Below are 23,000 nucleotides of genomic sequence, written 5' to 3' on the forward strand. Positions count from 1 at the left end.
GTGACCTGTTGTCCTTAACTCAGCATATTTAGACCACCCGGGAAATTATATCTATATATGCTATTTGTTTATTTTTCTTTCATTTTAAGGAGAGTTAAGAGGGAGAGGAAGCAATTCTAAGAAAAGCCATTATCTGTAGGCTACGGCTACAAATCTCATAAATACCCACAAAGATTCTATCACATAAGCCAAGTGAGGTCAATCTCTAATTGGTCACACTGGTTTATGGTCCACAAGGACCATTTATATCCACTGTCACCCTGGGCTAAGTCTGTTTCATTTATTACCCCTTGATAGCTGGTCCTTGAGTAAATACTTAAAAGTGAAAAAAAGATCAGCCTTTTATAAAAGCTGTGTTTAGATTAAAGAGCTGACAAAAAGGAACAAATGAACAAGAAAATGGAAAGAAAGAAGGAGAGAGACCATCTTTATAAATTTGGCTTAGTTTTTTATTTTAGATAAGTAAATGATTATTTCCTTTTAAGGGAATACTTGAGAGACTCCAAGTTATTCCTACACCGGAAAACCATTCCTTCCTATCACTAGCTCAGTGAAAACTAACCAAAGTGATCGATAAAAATGAGGCCACGCAGATAAGAGGGGTTAAGTTCTACAAAATATTGGTAACACACAGAAACGTTCAAAAGAAATACATCAAAAACCTATCTAAAATAGAAGCGACTTGCTTTACACTGACAGAACAGTGCACGTATCAAAGCACAGGGACCACTTCTAAGACTTTTAAACGCCAGAACTTCACCCTGGAATCAAGTTCCAACGGTTTCAAAAGTCAGCTGTTGGTGAAATTCAAGCAGTCTGAAGTTTAGTTAAGAATAATGTACCAATGTCAGTTTCTTCTTTTTGACAAATGTAAGTAATGCAAGATGCTATCGAAGAAGAGACTAGGTGAGGGGAATCTGGGAATGGTAGGTACCATCTTGGCAACTTTTCAGTCAACTTAAAATTATTCACAAATAAAAAATTTATTTAAAAGCAAACAAAAAAGCAGTTGTCCCAAACTATAAAGCTGTTATTCCTCCAAATATGCAGGAAGAAAAGAAACACAGTCATATAGAGATTTACTACAGCAAATGTAGCCAAGCAGCTAAATTCTCAATTAAGAAGAAGATTTAATGAAACAGACAACAACTGCCAGGGTGTCTGGGTAAGGCATCCAAACATAGCTGGTTTTATGTGCTCCTGAAAGGCTGTTTGTAAATCAAACTTATGTAATTCAAATCACATTTTAAGCACGCTAAGGAAGCTTGCGTGTTTAATGTTGAATAAATATCAGGATAATGGGAAGACGTACTGTGTAGGGAGAATTACTGCATTCTCATTTACTGTTTGCTGAAGGGGGCTCTCCAGCCACCACCTTTGTCGATGGAGCCGTCCTGAGAGTCACACTACTAATACACGCTGTCCAAGCAGTCTCTGCCTCGCAGCCTCCAAATTTCTCTTTTTTCACCTCCCCTCTGCCAAGCCAGCTTTATATGTCTTTGATTAACTCGGAGCTAATTGGGTAAGGAATTCTATTCATGTATAGGTCCCAATATCCAAACACAGGCTTCAGCCTCCACAGTGGTATCAGGTATTTGGGTAACACAATTAAGCAGGTAAGAACACTGCACTGAACACGAGTATCTGAGGCAGGTAAGAGCATGAATATTGTCCCTGCTGTCACTGGAACTCTCCTGCTGGCCATGGAAGGGACTCCTGATGCCAGCCATCCTTTTCCCAACCCAAACCATTGGTCAGATGGGAATGATCACCACTCCTAAGAAAGCAATTCAGGATCCAGTCAGAGGATGCCTCAACTCAGACAGCCCAGGGAAGCAAAACATCCCATGGTCTCTCAGCCATGGAAGGGGGAGCAGGATTCTGCATTCCAAATGGATAAGGGGCTAGAAATACATCTTATATAGTTCATGAGCCAACCAAACACAGTCCATGTGCTCGCAGATTTGCATGGGTTTTGCCATTATGGGGACAAAATCTCATCTAACACTTGAGATCAAAATAATGTGTGCTACAGGGAACTATATTCAATATCTTGGAGTAACCTATAATGAAAAAGAATAGGAAAAGGAATATGTGTACATGGATGACTGAAACATTATGCTGTGCACCAGAAATGGACCCAACACTGTAAACTGACTATACTTTAATTAAAAAATAATAAAATAAAAATTTAAAAAATCATGCATGTTCTCAGAGTATCGTTCAAAATTATTCATCCCCATCACCTCAGTGGGAGGAGCGTGGGTCCCTGCTCCTCGATTTGGCTTTGGCCCCATGACTTGCTTTGGCCAATGGCATATTTAACCATGAGCCAATCATGAACCTAGGACTTAAGAAGCCTTGCACATTTTGTGTTGTCCTCTCACATCCTGCACTCATCGTCAGAAGCAGATCTCCTGTGTAGCCACTGCTGCCTCACCTGCGCCCCAGAACAAAAGCGCACGCAACACAATTTCCTCAGCTGATCTACAGGTCCACGAGCAAGACTACGTAATTGTATTTTAAGCCCCTGGGTTTGAGTGTGGTTTACGGCATGCATGATTTTATCAAGAGTTAAGTGATGTAGCCTATCCTCTACCCAGATGCAAAAACATGAGCTACTCACCATCATCGATTCCAGGCCAGCCCATGAAGTGAGCAGAAATCTGTTTCTCATCCTTCCCATACTCATTCTTGGCTACTAACTTGTAGTCCCCATTGTTCATGTGGGTGGGGTTATCCAGCTGGAGGCAGCCGTGGTACTCCGTGTGATTGGTGACATGGATTTTAGTACAGATGTATTTGGACTCATTCAAAATTGCCCCGTTATAGAACCACTGAAGCGCTGGTTTGGGGTTGCCTTTCACAGTGAATGGAATGCACCAGTGGTGGTCTGAGGTTGGAGATTCGAGAAATGTGATAGTTGGAGCAACTAAATTGAAAAAGAGAGAGTTAATAGCATCAGAAAGCTCAGAATTCTCCCCATCTCCAGATTTCTGTGTCATCGATAGGGGGTTTTATTCCACCATTGTTTGGTTTAAGAAAACACATGACGAGAGACTCTGGAAGCCATCAATATTTTGTATCAGCATCTAGGTTGATTTAACTCCCTACAGAGAGCTTCAGAGAGATTCCTTTCCCTGCCTCACTTAAGACCCAGTATCACAGTCATTCTCACATCTAGTCATTGTGAGAATCAGCTCCAAACAGATCCCAGAGACTTCTGTCAGTGGAAAAGGTTCATTTGAAGTTGACTTTGGTTTCTAATATATATGCCTTGATACTAGGGAGATTCATCACCAAAACACTGAGGGGCACTATTTCTACAGCACTTGACTAAATGATACAAATTAATGACAAAAATGACTTTGGAGATCTTGTCTGAAGCCCTGATCTCACATAGCTTATCTAAAACAAAGCAAACTGGTCAATGTAATGAATGTTGCTACCCATGTTGACTGATTATATTATAAAGTCTGATAAACTGATACATTTTTCACTGATTGTCAACAGTAAATGCTCTTTAAAAGCATCACTTTCCACTACTGTACAGTCCGTTTTTGCTAGAATTTCAGATGTCAATATTTTGATCCTTTAAATGTCTGAGGTCCTGTCTAAACCTGAACAAGCTAGAGATTATTTTAACATTAAATATAAAGCACTATATGCTTAAGGGAAGCAAACACTATCAAGTGACATCTTTAAACAGAGTACTCATCCTGAGCGAAGATTCTTCAGATTCCTCATAATCGCTTGTTTTAATGTGATCTGACTTTGATAATTACAAAATCAAGGCCTAGAAGAGACTTTTGAGACCTAATAGCATCATTTACCGGATGAAGAAATCCAAGTGCCATGAGGTTAAGTGACTTGGTCAAGGTTACCAAGTGAGGAAAATCTGGACCAGGAATCCAGATCTCTCAGTGCCTGATCCATGCACTGTGTCTTGACTGCATATGTTCATCACACAAAGAGGGGAAAACCATAGCCTGCTAACGAGCACACTCCAAGTAGGGTCACTGAAAAGGTTCTCTCCGTCATTAATATTCTTTATCACTTATTCCTTCTACTTGTTATCTAAACCTTGGTAGGCAAGGCCAACTCTCCAGACCATAGGGACTACATAGAAATTAACCTAAACTGAGAAAAAGTCGAATTTGAGTGCCCTCATTTGTAGGTCTTGTTACAAACACAAGGACCACAGTGGGGCAGGGACAACACTCACCTTCACCCCACCAGCCCAGGTCCCCACGCCCAGGCCCCACTTTTTCCGGCTACCATGCTCAAATGAGCTTTTTTGTGAGGTGTTGATTTAAGGACATAAAGTCGAAGCTGGTTGCATGTGTTTGGAGATAACATTGATTTCAAGCTTCCAAATGGGTCAAAATGATGAAAAATTATGAGTCCAGGACCTACTGGGCATTGGGGTAGTACTGACAGTGACAAAAGGTTGGTGATTTCAGTCATTCACTCCAACGATCACATACCGAACGTGTGCTCTGAGTGAATGTTAACCAGTGTATGGACACCTTGTGCTACATGTGTGTAATGTGTATTCATACTTACACACATGCACACTCATGGTTTTCTCATCCAAATCCTAATCCAAACAGAGTAAAACCTCATTAATTTATACCATGACAGCTCGAATTTGCAACGATGTGAAGATTATGTATTTTTTTTACTGAATACAAATGCCGCAATCTGGAATGTTAAGATATATGTTGTGTGGTTTATAATACTAGAAAATACACAAAAGTTTAAGAAGCATTAATAGCCCATATCTTAGTTCCAATGTAGATATAAACTTAAAACAATTATAATAATAAACATCTTTTGCAGGTGATAATTTTCCATAATTTAAATAGAACTCCAACTCCCCACAGAAGCTTGATGTCAAACTAATGAGGTTTTTTTTGTTTTCTGTTTTTTGTATCAACAGTACAATTAGGTCTTTGTGAAGAGCCAGCCCAGTACTTTAAGTATCACAACTTTAAAGCTTCATATTGCTTTTGTAGAGAAAAAAAAAATTTAGAAACTGGTTTATCAGAAGTTAAACTACAACTCATTAACAAGAGGAGGATAACCAGCTCAAAATATGTTCTATCAAAGAGATAGGAGAAGGCACAAGAGGACAAGCTTAAGATCGAAAAGAAGCTTAAAGACAACACATGAACAAGGGAGATTAGCAGAAACAGAACAAGTGAAAAGGGCTGGTAACATTTCTTAATCATGTATGCACGAAAAACTGCATATACTTTTTTTTTCCTAACACATCAGAACAGTACCCAGAGGACCCCAACAACCAATGTAGGTGTGTCCACGATCATTTGCTATTAAAAACACATGCCGGTCTGATTACGTACAATGTACAGTGAGGTTGACCGAATCTTGATCTTCTCCTACAAGATTTTCTGCCACACAAGAGATTTGCTTTCCACTGTCATCAGATGAAATGTTAGTTATCCTTAAGGAGCCCTGTGTGTAGCTTGTTTCATTCTACAAATGAATTAACAGACAAAAATAATCTCGATTAGGACTGAACCCAAAGTGACAAGATTTGGAGTTTCTTCCCCTAACTAGAGAAAAATACCTATAACATCAGAAAAGGTTTCCAGCCTAATCAGGCTCAGGCAAAGGAATAAAACAGAAGTTATTCTATTTCTCTAGATTTCAATTCTTTAATGTGTGAGGTTGATTTAATCCTTGAATTCCTACCTACCTTCCTCCAAGGGAAAAGTCCACAAGGAGAGTCACTCCCCTTGCTCACAGTGATACAAAAAGCTCACTAGAGACCTACAGACTTTGCCATCTATTGGGTATACATAACTCAAATGCAACCTGCACCAGTCTTTGCTAAGGAAGAATAGATAGAAAGTAAATGTATAGCAAAAAAAAAAAAATCATCGTGTGGCCCTATAAAATATTAAATGATCATCACTAGGTCAATACAATCTCAAGTTCTGAGACACTTTCATTTCTAGGAATGCTCAGCCAAACACAAGCCTTACCATATGCTTGGAAACCAGATTACCGACATCCCAGTACAAATTCGGAACTGGATCGCCTGCAACACTACAAGACAATGTGATAGACTTTCCCTCCTCCACAGTGAGGTTAGGTGCGGCCAAATTTGCTGACGGCAAACCTGTGCAACAAGAAAAGAAAAGGGAGACATATACAAAGACTTAAACGCATTATCAAAATAACAGCAGCAAACTGAAAACTCTTTTCTGCTTTAAGGTCAATAATTATTTAATTTCTGAGACTGCTTTATGTTGCTCTGAAAAAGTGTCAGGTTGATAAGCTTTACAGATTTGATGTGAACCAAAAAATGTGCTGTAATGAGATCTGAAAACAAATTTTGCATATTTCTTAAAAATGATGTTGCAGAATAACTTTAATTTAAAAAAAAAAACCCACTAGTTTATAGAACTATATCTTCTAACTCCTTTTCCATTTTACAGTTATTAATCTAGTATTTGGCACATAAATAGTCACTGTATTTGTAGACCATCTTATTTCCCCCACCTCCAGTTTTCTCTCCTCCATTTTTTAATAATCAAGGATAAATGGGTGGGAGGCATCTACAATTTTTGCATAAATCCATTTTTGCATTAAATAGCTAATAAATCTAACCCACTACCAGAACTAGATTTTGAGAGAGACAGACTATGATTTTTGAAATACATATTTAAAAATCAGACCTAGATTTTGAAAGAGTCCAACTATGGAAGAAAATTTGGTTACAAAGCATTTTTCAAAGACACGAAGCTTGAACCATAACAGTTATATAAATCATAGTTAAATATTTTAGGTAAATTTGGTCATCCTATTTACGATAAGATGAAAAAATTTATATGGATCCTTATTCCAACGAAAAGTTCTTTTCTGGAAAACTCCTGAGAAAGTACTTGTTATCAAACGAAAATTTGAAGCTTATAAATACTTTTTAACATTTCAGGAGAGTATCATTTTTATACTTTTGTATTTCAAAAGCCGGCTTTTCTTTATTAATGCTATCACTTCATTAAACTATTACACCATTTGGATGTTTATACTGCTTTTTTCTTAACATTTTTTATTGAGTTACAGTCATTTTTACAGTGTTGTGCCAATATACTGCTTTTAATCATAGTATTTTTAACGTGAAGGTGGGTCTCAAAGTATGTCAGGTCCTGCCAATCAAGCAAGTCCCTCAGCTGGTATCAGAAACTCTGCTTAGGACTGCATTCACCCCAACAGCTGTACCCCACAGAACTATGACACATCATTAACTCAGGAGTAACCCAGGGGTCAGGAAAGGCAATTCATCTTCAGCAGCTGTTAAACTGCAATTAACCCGCCCACCTAGTGGTATCTGACCCACCATCCTCACAATACTATGCACAAATCCTTCTCTTATGACACAGTCCTTACCGACAAAGCCATACTATTTATTACTGAAACCATACTACAACAAGATTTATACCGTATATGTATAATGGTATTCCCACCTTTGATAGAGGACTTCCCAACAAGGTCCAGCTTTCAGTGGCTGGTGCAACCTCTTCAGAACCCTTCCTTCCTGTCAGCATCCAACAGAGAGCAGTGCTGTATCTTTCACAGGGCTTCAAACCACCCCCTAATACTCTGAGTTATAAGGGGTGATGAAGCACGTACGAGTGGTCAAGAGGCAGTGTAGTTAACTGAAATGAACACTGGGTCAGGACTCAGGAGCCCTAGACCCTAAACCTGCCTTATACTATGTGACCTTGGGTGAGTTATTTTTCCTCTCTCAATGCATTTTCTTCTCTATAAAATTACATTGTTCAATTAGAAGATCCAGTTCTATTTTTTCTAGCTCTAATAGTTGGTGACAACTTCCAAGACAATTAAGCTTCCTGATATATTAAGAAGTGCATCATGGCAAGATGTAAGAAATGTTGTTTTTTTTTTTTTTTCATCTTCTTGAAGCCAATGATTTAGGTGACTTCTTAAAAATATGTATTTTTTAATCAAAATATATACTCACATAGTTTGAAGAGTCTATTATTCTACATAAACTTGTCATTAAAAAAAACACTCAAACTACCTCTAAGACCAGGAACAAGACAAGGATGCCCATTCTTGCCACTTTTATTCAACACAGTATTGGAAGTCCTAGCCACAGCAATCAGACAAGGAAAATAAATAAAAGGAATCCAAATTGGAAAGGAAGAAGTAAAACAGTCACTGTTTGAAAATGACCTGATGCAGTACATAGAAAATCCTAAAGATGCCACCAAATAACTGCTAGAGCTCACCAATGAATTCGATAAAGCTGCAGGGTACAAAATTAATATACAGAGATCTGTTGCATTTCTATACACTAACAACAAACTACCAGAAAAAGAAATTAAGAAAAAAAAATCACATGTACAATTTCATCAAAAATAATAAAATACCTAAGAATAAATCTAACTAAAGAGTTGTAAAAGAACTGTACTCAGAAAACTATAAGACACTGATGAAAGAAATTGAAGACAACACAAACAGATGGAAAGATACACTGTGCTCATGAATTTGAAGAATTTATATTATTAAAATGACCATACTAATCTACAGATTCAATGCAATCTCTATCAAACTACCAATGGCACTTTTCACAGAACTAGAACAAATAATTCTAAAATTTGTATGGAAATACAAAGGACAGCCTTAATTATAGGAAACAACACTGTGATATGCACCACTAAGAAAGGGAAAAAATGATGCCAGTTCAACTATGACATAATGCTTTCTCACCATTTAGCTCTCCTATTATTTGGAGATTGGACCTTCTGGATACCTCACCTGATTATAAACCCTTCTCTCTTATTTACTATCTTTTTGTCTATTTGCTCTATTTATGGGGAGATTGCCTCAGATTTACCTTCCAAATCTTTTGAGGTTTTCATTTTGGTGCTTGTTCTTAAGGTATGACCTCCTCCACCAGCTGGACTCCACCAATGGAGCTTGAAGACACCCTTCTTGGCACCTCAAATATTAACCTAGGGTGTACATTTCCTATCTTTTGTAAATATATCTAACAGCTTAGAAATTTGGAGCACAATAGAGGCTAAAATAAAGAGATTCTCAGTAGAGAATGCTATGCCATAATCTTAATTTCCCCTATGAAATCTACTGTCGTTTTTTTTTTCCCTTCAAGCCTAAGTTTACATGACTAACAATTCTAAAAATGTTTGCTTAATTACAGTACTAGTAATAGCATTTATTGGGCATTCACTGAACCAGAAACTCCTGTCTAGTACTTTAAAATTTTGTTTCATTTAATTTAATCCTTACATCCAAGCCTGAAGTTAAGTATTCTTCCTCATTTAATTAATGAAGAATATGAGTTTTGGAAAACTCAAATACATCTTCCAAAGTTGCCCCAGTACCTGGGATGTCAAGTCAAAAATCAAGGTGTTCACCACTGCAATATACTACCTTCCCAGACTGCACACATCCATTTCAGCACAGACTATAAATACCAATACATATCCACAATCGAGGAATTTGGTTCATTTAAAAAATAATTACATGTCTATTTGCGAGGGAAGAGTGAGTCTCCTTTATTTATAGAGAAACTGTATCACCCTGTCATAGCAGTTTCCAAAGGAGTCTGTGCAAAATTGGCCAAGTCTAGATCTTTTCAATGTAAAGTCTTCCACAAATGAGTAAGCATCTGACTCACGTTAATTCTACAGCATTAATATGCTGGCCAAAGATTCAATAATGGAAAAAACAATCTGTACTTGAAATATCACTTGAGGTTTAATTAGCACAATAAAAATGAATTGGGAAGCATGAATAGCCAAGGCAGGATAAACCATTTGCCAGGCACCACTTCCTGGCTTAATAAGATTTGAAATCAGCACAAGTACAGAGCAAAGCTCAGTAATGCTTCCAAGAGCTTCTAGCACCACTGGAAAGGGACGCTGATTTCATCTTCAGGGCTGTCTTCCTTTACACTGTGAGAAACCTCACTGGAGATTAAGAGATGACCAGCTGCCAAGGCAAACAGACACCTTGGTGTCAATGGCTATTGACCTGGATGTATTTGGAAAGGACAAACCAGCCAGAAGACTTCAGCAGAAAACATCAACCTTTAGACTAGGGCTTCTCCCACTTTAATATGCACAAGAATCACCAGCAGATCTTGTTAAATATGTTGGGACCTCAGAATCTAGATTTCTAACAAACTCCTTGTCCCACAGACCACACTTTGAGTAGCATGGGTTTAGACAATGGGTGTTGGACAATTGTTCAACAGGTTTTTGTCTGTACAACTATTTTTCTTAAACCTGACAGGGGCCTGAGCAATCAACTAGTCCACCAAACTTTCTCCTCTAAATGTTTTGTGGAACTCTAATTCTTTGAGATGCTCTGTGTAGGAAAAAAAAAAAATCCAAGATTGAAAAAAAAAAAAAAACCAAACTATAGGAATTTCTGTAACTCTGAATGTTCACTATGCACATTACCATATTAAGAGCTCTAAGAAGCCCTGCTCTATAAGAACCATTTAACTTTTTTTTTAATTGAAGTATAGTCAACTTACAATGTTGATCTTACATTCCCCAAGCTTCAGTACACACCATTTCTCTGTGGTATCATATTATGGCTTTATTTTTATCTGAAGTAATTTGACAAAATATAAGATACATACATGTTTAAATTTCAATGTAAAATACATTTTAAAGCTAAATATTCATATGGATGTTGGTAATAACATTAATAGCTAATATTTACTAAGGACTTGACATGCACTAGACCTCATCTGAAATATTTCCCATCTTATCTTATTAGCCAGACTAAAAGCTCTAGAAAGCAGATGTCATTAGAATCCCTATTTCCAGATGAAGAAGTAAAAGCTTACCACGTATTCACAGGTAAACAGCTAGTGAGTGGGGGCCGGCCCAGGCCCACAGCTGTCTGTTCAGGGCTTTCGCCCATACACTGATCAGCTGCCTCCTTTACTGGGCACTTCCACGTCTCTGCTCCCATCTACTAGTGCGCACTTCCTGAGAGTTAACAATATTGACTAGACCCTTTGATTACTAATTCAAAGTATGCATGTTCTCGCTTCCTAATAATTAAGGAAAACTAACCTCTAAACACTTGGGAATATGAACTTGGCTTGGAAATAAATGAAATGGGTCAAGTTTGGGTTTTATTTTTCAATATGCATCTGCAGGTCTAGATTAAGTTCTTTCTCACCTCATTTTAGTGATCCTGAGCTCTGTTTATTTCCTATTGGGTCATCACTCCATGTGTACACAAATATGCAAGTAAAGCATGATTTTTGTCTTCTCTGTCTTCCCTCCACTCGCTTTCTACCTTCTTAGCATACCTTCTAATTTCTGTACCCCTTAAACGTATCTATTTCACTCCCAGGGAAGAAGCCAGCGTGAGCCTGACCTATTTAGAAGTGGCTGCTTTACACCTGGTTGCAAAAATGACAGAAAATTAGCAAAGTGACTTTCCAAGCTCAAATGGGAAATTGTGCTCCTAGGCTTGCGTGAGCTGTGTCATGACAGTGACAGCAACCACAGAGCCTCTAAACACAAAAATCTCAACAGCAGCTGATGTTAGGAAAAACGGCTTTATTTGCCATTCTAAAAAAGATAAAGAAAAGCAATGGTCCACCATGTGGCTTGCTGCGTCTTAGTAGATAAAACCTGATCTCTAAGAAAAGGAAGCAACGCAGTAAACTAGACTTTGTACACGCTTTTAAGGGATAAGAAATCCAGCTAAAATGCCAGGAAAATAATGTTTTTGACCAATCTAACTTACATATGGAGTATTGATGCAGCATTTCCTTTACTCTTCCATGAATGCCAACAAAGTAGAATGACTATCAGTCTATTTTCCCGGTTTAAAAGAAACAAAAGAAGGAATATGTACAAATATGCTTAACGGGTAAGTATACTACAAAGTACAGTGGAAATCAAAAGTAAATCTTAAAAATAAGTCATCAAAATCAGTTAAAACAGGGCTCTCCTCCTGGGCACCTGTGAACTGACCTTTCCCAACATAAATAATATTTTGTTGATGTGTCTTAAGGAGGCTCTACAATAAAAGTTTGAAGATTGGAAAAGTAGAAAATTGAAACTGTCATTATAAATAACAAAGAAACCAAAGGCAAGGCTGATTTCAGTCCATGACCATTCAGGGTGTTTTATGCTGTAACTACACAGTCCTTCAACCCCTAACTGAATTACCATCTTATATTCACTGTGGGGCTAGTATGTTCTATGGTAACTAATTACTAGTAAAATGGGTTGAGGGATTGTTTCAACTTGACCCAAAAGAATACTACCTTTCTTAAATATATTTGTTGCCTACTTAAAACAGAGCATTTCATCCACTATCAACGCTTCCTGGAGAAGCTCTCTTCCAGAGATTTAAATCATAATTATAGTACAAAAAATTAAAGTATTAATTACACTGTTCTTTCATAATTCCATTCAGCCCAGGGAAAAGCTTGAAAGGTTTGTACTGCAAAACTAACTACTGAAGATCAATCACATGTACAGGAATTGAGTACAAAAATTTAGAATATACAATGTTATAAATAATGTCACTGAAAAACACTAAAAGAAGTAGCAAGAACGTTTTTATAAGGAGTGATAAATCAACACAGCCTGGAAAAATCACCATTCTTCCTTAGCACTTGTGTGATTTAGTTTCTGTCTTCAGAACCAGTGCTCACAGGAACACATTTTTTCCTGAAGAATGTGGAAATTTTATAAGAATATGCTTTGTTGCTTTGCAATTAATGAAGTTTTTCTAAGGTTAAGAAGGACCTTGTGGAGAAGCAGACCACAACACGTTTCACAGCATGAATAAATTTACAGTCATTCACAGCAGGAGGGGCTGTTAGAAAAATACTGTGAGACATTTTGACTGTGATGTTAATGGGGATGGGGATGGTGCAGTTAAACTTCCCAGCCCTGTGGAATCTAAAAAAAAGGAAATAAAAAAGGACACTTATGAACTCATCTAAAAAGAGAGACAGACTCACAGACATAGTAAACAATCTTCTGGTTGCTGGGGGAAAGAGGGTGGAAAGGGATAAATTTGGGAGTTTGAGGTTTGCAAATGTTAGCCACTATACATAAAAATAGATTTAAAAAACCAAAATTTCTTCTGTATTGCACAGGGAACTATATTCAATATCTTAAAATAACCTTTACTGAAAACGAATATATGTATGTATATGCATGACTGGGACACTGTGCCATATACCAGAAATTGACACAGTGTAACTGACTGTACTTCAATAAAAATAAAATTAAATTTAAAAAAATTAAATTAAAAAAAACTTCCCAGCTCTGTCTACCCTGCTTGCTCAATCGCTACCGGCAGAAGGAAAAAGAAAAATTATGATTTGCTCAAAATGCAATGATGACAGAAATTTCAAAGGGAGCTATAAAATGCTAAAATATGGAATATTTTGGCTAGAATAGTATAAATGTTTACATTATCTTCACTTAACTGAAATATCTGGAGCATCATATTAAAAATCTGGTCCAATCTGATCATTAATATAATATGGTTCATGCATTTATTAATTGATCAATTCAGCAAAAATTAATCAAGTACCTGTTACGTTCAAGGGATACAGCAGGCACCATGGTGGATGTATTTTTGCTTATAAAATGTAGAGAATTTGTTCATCATATAATACTTACATGATGAAATACCAAAAGGGGACATTTTTAAAGAAAGCCCACCTTATGAAGGAATGAAATCCCAAGAGCTCTTTTTTTATTGAAATTAAAATATTACCAGTTGCAAACCAAATGCAATGGCCATAGTTACTGGCAAATTGTTGGGTTTGCAATGATGAAATACAAAGACCAAACTCTTATGAGTTACTTTTAGAGTTCACTAACAAGATTCATCCAAAAAAAAAAAAAAGTGGAAACAGGATGCACTCCAGGAATCTGACTTAATTAAAGACAACAGGTATGTTTTGAAAGTTTGTTGAGAGTGAGGACTAAAAGATAAGCCAACTGACCATAAATCCATGTTTTAAACAAGACATCTAAGTTAAAAATTTTGGGATATTATCCAATTTCTCCAACATGGAATTTCAGAGACCGAATTTAAATTCGACAGCATAACATAGTTTACTGCTCAATTTGTCTGTCTTCTCTTAAAGAACCACAGTTGGGAAACGATCATGAGGAAAATTAATATATGACTAAACTCCAAACTGAAGTCTCCCCTTCTCATCTCAAATCTCTAGAAACTAGGTTTTTGTTTTTTTTAAAATCCAGAACCATGTCAGAAAACAGAAGGCATACTGTTGGTGGATGAGAACTACGAGAAATTTCTGAACAAGAGAAAAAAGGGAAATAAAATTTAAAAAAAAAAAAAAAAAGCAGCACAGTTCCAAACAGACACACAAGTATGTGCTGTACAAAATAAGGACGCTCTAGGCTGACGTGAGACTGAAGGGGTAGACCACAGGGCAGAGTGGGGCTTGCCTCCACTAAGCCACAGGGTCACTGGTTGAGAAAACAAGTAGAAGCAACAAGAGGAATAACCTTTCCACGTCCCAGCCCTGCCCTCCCCCCGGGGCACAGCATCCAACAAAGACTGCAGGTGCCCCCAGGTAGAAGCAATGAGTGAGGAAAGTTTATGCGCAAAAAATCAGTCATGCTAGGTATTTTGATACCCTAGAGATATGGTGAACTCCACTATGGAAAAGGATGTTTCAGTCATTAAAAAAAAAAATTTACTAGAGATTTCAGAAATTAAAAATTGACTGGCAGAAGGGGAAAATTCAGTAGCTGGAGAAACAGCTGAAGGGCAAAGAAGTAAGTAAACAATTCTCCCATTATGTAGTACAAAAGGACAAGCAGATGGAAAGTATTACAGAAAGGCTGAGAGGTATGGAAAGAGGAGCCAGAAGTGTAAATAACCATCTAAATAAATTAGAAAATTCTTCCAGAGCTGAAGATGTGAACACTCATACTGAAAAGGAACACTGCATGTCAAACAAAATAAATTTTTAAATACACACACACATACACACATGCCTAGTTACACTGTAGTAAAATTTAAGAATAATATGCATAAGGGGAAAATCCTAAAAGCTTCTAGAGGAAAAAGAAAAGCACAGATTACCTATAAAGAAACAAGCATCAGACTGGCCTTGGGCTGCTCATCAGCAACCCTAAACACAAGGAAAACACGGTATAATATCCGCAAAATGCTAAGAGTTATCTTGAGTCTAGAATTTTATACTCAGCCAATTCCAATGAGAAGAAAAAATGCAGGTTGATATTCTGCTGGGCAAGAACTTGAAGATTTTATTTTTTAATTTCTCGGAAAGAAATATTAGAGGATATACTCCAGCAAAAAGAAAAACCACTTCAAGAGGAAGTAGCAGAATACAAAAATCAACAAAGAAACAATAAATCTTCAAAAATGTTAAGTAACAATCTAAAAATAAAATCCCAGATGATAACAATCTGAGAGGAGGGAGGAGAAAGTAAACGGAAGTAAAAGTATCTTTTCTCAACTTGTTGGGGGTTATCTCTAGATACTTAGAGAAAAATGTGTTTAAATATGTGTGGTAAATATGTTGGCATTGTATATTTACAAACACAGAAACGTAATTTATAATTTTCAAACAGTTAAGAAAATAAAAACAAAGAACACTACCGCTAGAAGAAAATGAAGGGAAGCCTTATAGAAAAGCAGACGAAAGATATAAATAGGCAATTCACCGAAGAAACACGCAACGTCTAATAAACACAGAAGATAACGGTAGTCAAGAAAATGCAAACTAAAAAGTAATGACATACCATTTTTAGAGAGACCAAAAGTAAGATGTTAGCTCATGTCAAGGAATACTTTGCTGAGGTGGTTATAAATTGGTACTACTACTTTTTAATGTGCAAATCATGTTAACCAAAAATTCTGCTTCCTGGTCGCTATATACTCTAGAAAAACCTTTGCATCTGTACACATGTATGAAGATCATATATAAGGATGCCTGTTAAAACATGTTATAGTAAAGTGGAAATGTCCATCAATATGGAAGAGTCAATATAATTAAGGTATGTTCTACCATGAATACCACGCAATGAGTAAAAAGAATATGAAAGAGCTATGACTACTGACCTGAAATGGTCACAAACAAGAAAAAGACAAGCTTTATGTGTAAATGTAGGAAATTATTTTTGCAACAAAATGTACCAATGCTATTTGTGCAATTATAAATAAATAAAACATATTTGGAAAGAAAATAAAAATTGAGAAAGAACAAGATACTTTAAGAACACAAAAAATAAGTCTATCAGTTAACCTTTTCTTTTTTATCATTTAATTTTTTTTTATTCTGGACTAGAACATTATTAATGAACAACCTTCATTCTGGAGAGCAATTCAGAGAGGGGATGTCAGTAACCAACTATTTCCAAGGCCAACCCTGCCTGCAGTAACCTTTGGGCCACATCACTTCTGGAGCTTTAAATATATCTATGAAAAGGCTTCTGTAAGTGAGTTTCTCACCACCACAATCAGAAAACACTAGAGATCAGCACCCCAACAAGATGACATCTGTAGTTTTAAAGAAACAAAACCAAATCAAGCTCTTGAGTGAGATTACCAATCAGTCACATGAATGGTAGCCTGTTGTCAACTGGGTGACCCCTACTGAGTCTTAAAGGAAATCTATCATAGGGGCCACCTCACACAGGCAAGATGGGGTTAGGTCCCGGGAGTGGACCAACTGGATCAAAACATGGTCTGAGTGGAGAGAACTGGCTGGGTGTCTCCCCAGGCCCAGGAATGAGTGATTGGGTCCCCAACATAGGGAAGTGTTAGTCTTTCAACATCTTCACTACCAATAATTCCTGGAGGAAGGAGAGCAGTTCGGCTTTCCTAATGCTGCTTTTTGAAAAGCACCATTGATGTTGAAATTAACTGTGAATGTTACCATAAATGTAATCCTTCAGTCATAATCAAATACATGTCCTCTGGAAGTGGTTTCAAAGTCTCACTCACATACACACAATTCATTGACTCATTTGTAGGAAACAAATTTTAAAATATTGAAAATTGCCAAACTGGTCAGGAAAAATTAAAACCAGTTCACTCCTACCCCTCCCCTACCCCAATCACAATGGTCTATCAACAACACATTAGGTGAGCGTCTTACAGGAATGCTGTCAAGACAATATGGCCAAAAATTAAAATTAAAAAAATCAAATTGGTTTCAGGCAAGGGCAAAGCAGATGTCTATTAAGAGGCCTTTTGTGAAATCAGAGCAGGAGTCAGATGCTTTCTCTTTTTTCCTCTCAGTGGTTGCTGAAACAGCGTGGTCACAACAGCCACGGGACTGCGGGAGCCGGCCAAGCGGCCAGGTGACTTGACATTGCATTTCTTGTCCCTCGAGGCAATGTCTTTGAACAGTATAAATTTATATCAGAACAGAGAACAGTTATCCTCTTATCAATCAGGAAAAAATAGCTATAAAAATTTTTTTAAAGTATTGGCTATTAACCAAAGCCAAGGGACGCTGACAAGGGAATGAAGTCTGATTCCCCCATTATGAAACCAAAGGGCTCGAGTTACAACAAAAATCTGTGGGAAGGGTAAACTGCTGTCTCCTAAACCCCCTCAGGGGAAGAAAGTAACACTTACCATTCCTTTATTACATTCTCATTAAAAACGAGCAGCAGTGATATTTTCCTTAAATGAAAATTGGCTCCAAACTAGAGGCTCCTTTCAAAACAAAGAACTGGATATTTATGGTTAATCTACAGAATCCTCTCGGACAAGAACCAGGTGCTACATGGTTTTTTTGCTGTGTCACCAGCCACAAGGCCAGAAGATCAAATTGAACTGTGAACTGATTAACTGGCTGACTAACTGATTACAATTTCAACAGAAGAATGATATGCATGTGTCGGTATAGCCAAGGTATGTCACAAGAGCCCTCAGCAGCAAAATCCTAACCAGAACACTGGGATTTTCCTTTCTTGTGAACACACTGGCACTCCCAGAGCTGTAATTTTATCATATGGTGCCCTTTTAAATTCTGGAAGTACAATGCTGAGGAGAGGAGTGAGGGACAAGAGTCAAGGAGGAGACTGTAAACCCAGACATGGGGGCAGCATGGATAAGGGCAGATCTGTGGTGCCCCATCAAGAGACACAGACATCTGGCTGCAAGACAAGTTTAAGGGAATGTTCTGGATTGAACTGCATGTTCCTGTGCCACCAGGACACGTTATCCCCCTGAGATCCTTCCTCTGCATGGCCTGAGTGCCAATCAAGTATATACGTGGCCAGCGAAGTACCACATTATCCGCAGATACTTTTTGGATGGATGAACAAACAAATGAACAAAGCAACAAAGGAATAAACAGTGCATTTTTTTCCCTATGCACTTTAAAGTCATCCATCCAGAATTAATAGTCTACTTGCAAAGAAAACTCAGCAAAGTTGCTCCCAGCTGATTTCTCCAGACTGCACACAAATGTTGCCCAACTCCAGGGACAGCAGCAGCGTACTATATAAAATCCGGGTGGTGGTAACTTTCCTGGGCTTGCTACCATACCAAGGCAATTAGAAGACTGAATAGCCAGTAGAACTCATCAATTTAAAAGTAAATTACCACAATTGGGTATCTGCAGGTTTGCCAGTGAAATATTCCTGCTGTTTTCATCGAGACAGTACAAATCCTGAGTTTCTGGACTGGTTTTAATCTCCTGAAGAGTCTTGATCCACATAATGTCACAGGAGCATGTAAATGGATTGCCCACCAGGACCCTACATGGAAAAAAAGTGAAATCCAATCAGGCTTCTCTTTTTCAGTTTTAAGTATTGTAAGTACCTTTTTTTAATGAAAGAACTGGGGACTGAACCCAGGACCTTGTACATGCCAAGCATGCGCTATACCACTGAGCTATTTCCCTCCCCAGTTTCAACTATACAAGTGTTTATGAAGCATTAACATTACAAATCCTTTCTAGTCGGCAATTTTTGGAAGTCACACCAATCTTTATAGCATAACAGTACTTATCATTCAATCATTTACCTATTATCTACTCATCTTCTGCTACGTGCAAACACCTCTGTAGAGAATAAATGGACTAATAGGGAAACAAGATAGGAACAGAAGTAACTATAATGCAGAATAGGAAAGGATGTCTCATAAGTTGGGGGAAAATAAGATGTCACAACAAATTTATCACAGTTATTACACAGTTAAAAGGAAACTCTTAATTGAAGAAGCCAATGTTAAGTTTCAGGAACACTAACATACTGCTTTCTTTTTTTTTTTAATTTTTTTCTTGCAATGAGAACTTTAAGATCTACTAATTTATTTATTTATATTTTGGGAGATTTACTTATTTATTTATTTTTAAAGCAGGTACTGGGGATTGAACCCAGGACCTTGTGCATGCTAAGCATGTGCTCTACCACTTGAGCTATACCCTCCCGCCAACATACTTATTTCTAACCAGGCCAGAGATTCAAGTGTTGACACTTAATAAGTTCAAACGTCAGTGGATGGCAGAGCAATTTCATCTTCATTTAAAATGAGACTGTAAATACAACGTTAAGACAAGTGTGAGAGCCAGTAGGGTGGCACGCCCAGGTTTCCGAGCTACACAACCACTGTTCAGTTTGATGGATGCAAAAAAGGTGGAGTGAATATGAGAGAGAGAATCTGGAAGGGAGCTCTTAGACCTCTTTCTCACACACGCACACACACACACACACACACGCCCCAAGCTCAGGGTTTCTGAGAGCAAGGGCAACTGAGCTCTACGTTGAGTTACTGAGCCCACTGTGGAAGGGTCTGCAAAGACAAAGCCACTGTGCAGCCATGCTGCCTGGGCTCCTGTGGCTGTGACTGGTGAAAGAGGAAGTAGTCAAGAGGAAAACAAAAACCACAAGAAAAAAAATCTTTAAATGTTTATTTATAATACTCAGTGGCCTATTTAAGATGAATTCCATTTATAGTAATGAGCCTTTAAATGAGGCCATTTAAAATCATTACATAGGCTGTGCCGGGCATTAACCACAATACTTAAGTTTTCCACGAGGACAGGACCTGGGCTTTGCAACATCATTGACTCCTGTGGTTTTCTGGTTGGGTTCTAAGAATCTCAGGGATCCCTGGAGACTTTTCTGGGAATTTCTTTGGGGAAAATGTGGTCACGGCAGACTCGTTTAATTTGTGCCTGCTTGACTGCTTCAAGTATCCCTCCAACACCAAATTCGATGCTACTGGATATGGACTATAATGCAGAAGATAGCCACAATGTTGAAACCCCAGCTAAGCCAAGAGGTTTCCTGGTGTTCTGAGTCCATGAAAAACCAAGAAATCTTTTTTAAAAAGAATGTATGACTGAATCCACAAAAGAAATAAGGAAGCAAAGGGATCTTCCGTGATAAATCCAGCAGTGTTCATATGACCACACATTACGGGCAGACAGCTGGCTTAACTCCTTTTGCAGTAATTGTTGGAACACATTACACTTAATTTGTTTGGGCCTCTACATCTCCCACAGGAGAGCAGAATCCTGAGACACAGAAACTGCTCACCTATATCACATGGCCTAGTGCCATGTTAGTTTGATTTGTTAACAGGCACACAATGAACATTTGTTGAATGAATTGATTAAATATCCTGCAGGGAGAGTACTGAGATGTGTGAATTTGAAATTGGGACTCTAATTTTTAACCCATCAAGAATATGTTCCACAGTGACGCTCAAAATTTTTACACTGAGTATCCTACTCTATTTCACGTATCTTAAGTTTTTTACACCTACTCTTGTGTTAGAAAGCCAGTGCTTAACTCCCTGAATTAAGTTTATTCAAAAATAATTGCCACCATGTAACTCTCACTATTACCTATTAACTTGTTACCTCTCTACTAGTGGTATCTTCTAATCTGCACAATTTCCTTATGAATAAGAGTGGACCCTACAGCTTATGCAACATATAGTTTAAGCAAAGCTATTGCCTGGTATTCAAAGGCCTGGTCCATCTGGGCCCACCTCTGACACACAGAGCATGTGCTTTAGGGTTCTTTGGGTACCTTACCCATAGGAATGCCTATATTTTTGCTTCATGCTTATAACACAAGCATTAAGCACACTTGGAAATGCTATTAGTCATCAATACATTTCAATATTTTCTCCTATCATTTTACAGCAAAGGGAATTTGGGCATAAGGATAAATACTGAATGTAATGGCAGACCTAGAAGAAAATCTCACAAGGTGGATAGAAAGAGGACTACCTCTTCTTCAGTGTTCACTAAGGGCTAGAGGGCACTGTCATTGGGGGACAAACTGAGGGATTTCGTCCACTCCTATTTCCTCCTTGAATGGGTTTGCTTTCCATTAGGGCCTGGACATAACAAGGACCAAAGAGATGCTGTGAGACATGCCACCATCTTTCTCACACAAAACCCTCATCTTTTCCTCTTCTCTCCTTTAGAAAACAAGTCTTTTATGTAAAAAACAACATTTCAACCCATAATAAATGATATCTTACTACCGACATTTCTGGTTTTTTATTGCTGAATCATGTTTTCATGAGGGAATAAAAGAATAAGTAGCCAAAATTTGAGACACAGTTTTTCAAGAATTTTGATATCAGAATAGATCAGCATCATCTCTTATTTAAAAAAAATACTGAATTACACTTTCCTTTGAAAAATTTTCCCCAAATGCCATACAAAGTCATTACTTACAGTTCAGACAAGTCGAGGTGACGAAAATGTTTCCGAGACAAAATTGCCAGTTTATTTCGGGTAAAATTGCTGAAAAGAATCAAAAACATTAAATGTGAATTGAAAGTGTACATTTCAGGAGTAAAGTATTCAAATAGAATTTTTTCAAAATATAATTTTTTTTTGATCATGGTTCATGCCTTACTTAGACCCAACAATCTCTTTTGCCTAGAGATCACTAGCTTAGTCTTCTTGCCTCTCCTATAATTCTTTCTTGGGGGTGTGGTGGGGGGGGCATAATTCTCATAATGTCTGTTTTAATCTTTTTTACCCAAAAGTTAATTTTTCATATTTAGAGCCCAGTAATATACCTCCTGAAGATATCTGACCCTCCTAACAATCAATAGGAGGGTTAAATTAAACTAAACTAAATTTAAACCATAAACTCATTAGGGAAAAAGATGCTTTAAAACTAAAGAGCATCATGAATATTTTGAAGTGAGGTAACACACAAAACTCTGAACATGAACTGAATTTGACATATCCTAATAGGAAAGATAACACCTATTGATCGATAAACTCTGCTGAGATTGTTTATGTAAGACTTCCAAATAACCAGATAATTTAATAATGAGAATACTAATAATAAAATATCAAAGACAACAAGGAGTATGTCAGATTTTATCTGGAAACATTCTAACAACATATCATTTTAAGATCTGGACCAACCAACAGTGAAAAGATGTCCTATTTGTGATTGAAAAACACTAATGAATTTACTGACATGTTCCAAACATGTAGTTTTATTCAAGGGACAGGAGTTTCAGTTTCCAACAATCAATGCCGCGAGACCTTGGGCCAGGAAATTCAGAGCCATAATTTGCCAGCTGACCCTGCGAATTTGTTTACTGGTCAAATTTATTTAAAAAGTGTGCAGTGCTTAAGCCTCTAGACATGTGCTTAATAAGTAGCATGAATATAAAACAAACAACAACTTTTACAAAAACAGTCGAGCCCTCAACAATTTGAGATAAGCCTTTCGGTATCAGATTCCCGCCCAGGAAAGTGAGTGCTGGGCTGAGTCAGGTAGGAACATGAGATCTGAGGTGACAGCAATCCAGGCCCCGCTGAGGCTAGTCTGCTGTGTCCACCCCAAAAAATCATGGGCTGAAGTCTCCTGGTATGTCTGGCCAGTCTCTGCAAGAGGGGTTAAAGACCAGGAGGTGTTAATGCATGAACTAAGACTAGTCAGTTGATGGATGAAGAAACTGCTACTTCAGCA

The 23,000-nt window shown here is 37.6% G+C and overlaps 1 protein-coding gene across 7 annotated transcripts in view; it reads right to left on the reverse strand.

The window, feature by feature from the left end:
* NTRK2 (neurotrophic receptor tyrosine kinase 2) overlaps positions 1–23,000 on the reverse strand; it is a 327,821-nt gene that overhangs the window by 270,603 nt on the left and 34,218 nt on the right. For all 7 annotated transcript variants that reach the window (XM_064490120.1, XM_064490118.1, XM_064490117.1 and 4 more), the window contains 5 exons: positions 21,740–21,808; positions 18,643–18,797; positions 6,012–6,148; positions 5,367–5,499; positions 2,627–2,932 (listed from right to left, as the gene is read on the reverse strand). In XM_064490120.1, the coding sequence (XP_064346190.1) occupies positions 2,627–2,932; positions 5,367–5,499; positions 6,012–6,148; positions 18,643–18,757 (691 nt within the window). In that variant the 5' untranslated portion in view covers positions 18,758–18,797; positions 21,740–21,808. The remainder of the gene's footprint in view (positions 1–2,626; positions 2,933–5,366; positions 5,500–6,011; positions 6,149–18,642; positions 18,798–21,739; positions 21,809–23,000) is intronic.

This window comes from Camelus dromedarius, chromosome 10, assembly GCF_036321535.1.
Source record: "Camelus dromedarius isolate mCamDro1 chromosome 10, mCamDro1.pat, whole genome shotgun sequence".
NCBI classification, from domain to species: Eukaryota; Metazoa; Chordata; class Mammalia; order Artiodactyla; family Camelidae; genus Camelus; species Camelus dromedarius.